General features: G+C 63.1%; 1 protein-coding gene across 4 annotated transcripts in view; it reads right to left on the bottom strand.

Moving 5' to 3' along the window:
- The window catches only part of APLP2 (amyloid beta precursor like protein 2), a 99,009-nt gene extending 97,510 nt beyond the window's left edge, over positions 1 to 1,499 (bottom strand). For 3 of the 4 annotated variants that reach the window (XM_045295602.1, XM_045295601.1, XM_045295599.1), the window contains exon 1: positions 1,322 to 1,499. In XM_045295602.1, coding sequence (XP_045151537.1) covers positions 1,322 to 1,426 — 105 coding nt within the window. In that variant the 5' untranslated portion in view covers positions 1,427 to 1,499. The remainder of the gene's footprint in view (positions 1 to 1,321) is intronic. The other variant, XM_045295600.1, reaches the window with a different exon arrangement.
- Between the last annotated feature and the right edge of the window lie 363 nt (positions 1,500 to 1,862).

The raw sequence follows: 1,862 nt of genomic DNA on the forward strand, positions 1-1,862 counted from the left end.
TCACATGCTCGTGAAATTGGCCAAATCAAATCCATTCCAGTTTTCAAAATAGTGAGGAGGGATAAGAAATAAACTACACCAGAAACAGACATTCCAGGGCAACACTTCAAGCACTATTTCAAGGAGGCAATTAAAAATAAAAGTGCCATGTCTCCCTCAGCAACAGAAAGGTTTACATAAACCGACACACTCCAGGCCACACTGCACAGGGGAAACCACTCCGACGCCAAAGCAGCTCGTCTCCTCCAGCGGCCTGAATTACCATAAATCCCGAAGGAAGCCCAACTCATTTAAGCGTACCTCACAGCCAAAGCTGTTTACAGCATTCACTCCGATGCAGACTAGCTGCTTAAATTTGGAGACACACAGAAGCTGGACTGGTATTGAGTGTTCTTTTTCACGACGCATTTAAGAGCGCCTTCTTTACTCGCTAATACAAGACGGATAAACACAAACACCGGCGGATTTCCCCCCCATTGTTTATTAGACTCCGGCAAACAGCTACACTGAACAATTCCTCTCAAAGGACTAGGGCCAGCAGTGGTGATTTTTATTTGAGGGCGGCAGCCCAACTCCTACCGCAGCATAGCGAACAGAGGCGCCCACTCGCCGCTTCACGCAAGACCTTTCTTGGGGGCTGGTGAACGCTGTACTCGCTCCCCGCCATCAAGGTTACTTGGAGAAGGGCGAAAACCTGAAAGCGCGCGTCCAAAATGCAGGACCCGCCTAGCTCATCAAGGCTGGGTGGTTTTCCTGTTTCCAGGTGGGGAGCCCCTAGAAAGGGGCGCTTCCACAATCCGGCGGGCGAGCGTGCTTGGGGGTAAGGTAGAAAGAGGATAGCACCCCACTCCGGGTCTCCACCGGGCGCCCAGCGGGAGGGCGTGAGCACAAGGTCTGGATGCAGATCCCAGCGGCAGCGGCGGCAGCAGCGCCCGCAGCCGCAGGAGCTCGCAGGGGAGGCTTGCATTGTCCCCGGGGAGGGCGGGGTTGGCGCCTCGGCTTCACAGGGATCCCCGAGGGCCAGCGGAGCCGCGGCGCCAAGTGGGGGCAGGGAGGCGCGCCCGCACCGCCCCCGCACCGCCAGCTCCCCGCAACCCCGATGCCTTTCATTTGGCCTCTGCAGCTGCATAAGCGCCCGTCTCCAGCTCCAAGCACTGCGCCAAGTGGGAGGCGGCGGGAGCGGAGGAGGAGGCGGGCGCCAGACAGCCGCAGCGCCGGACCCTCTCCGCACCGCGCTCCGGCCGCGGCCAGTCGCCCCCGCCGCCGCAGGCTCCTTCCCGGTGGATGAGGGAGACGGCGCTCCAGCGCGAGCGGCCCCTACCTCGATATAGCCAGCCAGCGCCGCGGCGGGCGCCGTGAGTCCAAGCAGCAGTAGGACCAGAAGCCTGCCCATGGCCGCGGTGGTTGCGGTCCGGGTCACCGCCATCCCCTCGCCGGTAGCGCTAGCGGAGCGCTCCCAAACTCAAAGCAGCTGAGAGCGCTTCCCCCGCCGCGACCCAGAGCATCTGAAACCCGCTCGCCGCCGCCCCGGGGGTTTTACAGCCACCGGAACTGACTTCACCAAACCACACCCCTCTTTTCGTGGTGCCCAATGGTGGCCCGAAGGGCCTCCCGAGGGGCTGTCCCTCTGCTCCGCCACGGCCCAATCAGGGAGAGGCAGAGTCGGCCGTTCCCGCCCAGCCCCGTGCGGGCCTTCGTCTCCGCTCCGCGAGGCTCGCTTGTCCCGACCAGCCCCGCCCCCAGCCACGGACGGCCCCGCCCACGCTGCGACCCTGCGGCTGCGGGGCTGGGGCAGCGCGCGGGGTCTACCGGCCACCGCAGCGCGGCCCCAGCTTGGGAAGCTGGACCCGGCATCGCCCAGG

Source organism: Echinops telfairi, unplaced genomic scaffold (assembly GCF_000313985.2).
Source record: "Echinops telfairi isolate 266 unplaced genomic scaffold, ASM31398v2 ScPeMD7_5592;HRSCAF=6446, whole genome shotgun sequence".
NCBI classification, from domain to species: domain Eukaryota; kingdom Metazoa; phylum Chordata; class Mammalia; order Afrosoricida; family Tenrecidae; genus Echinops; species Echinops telfairi.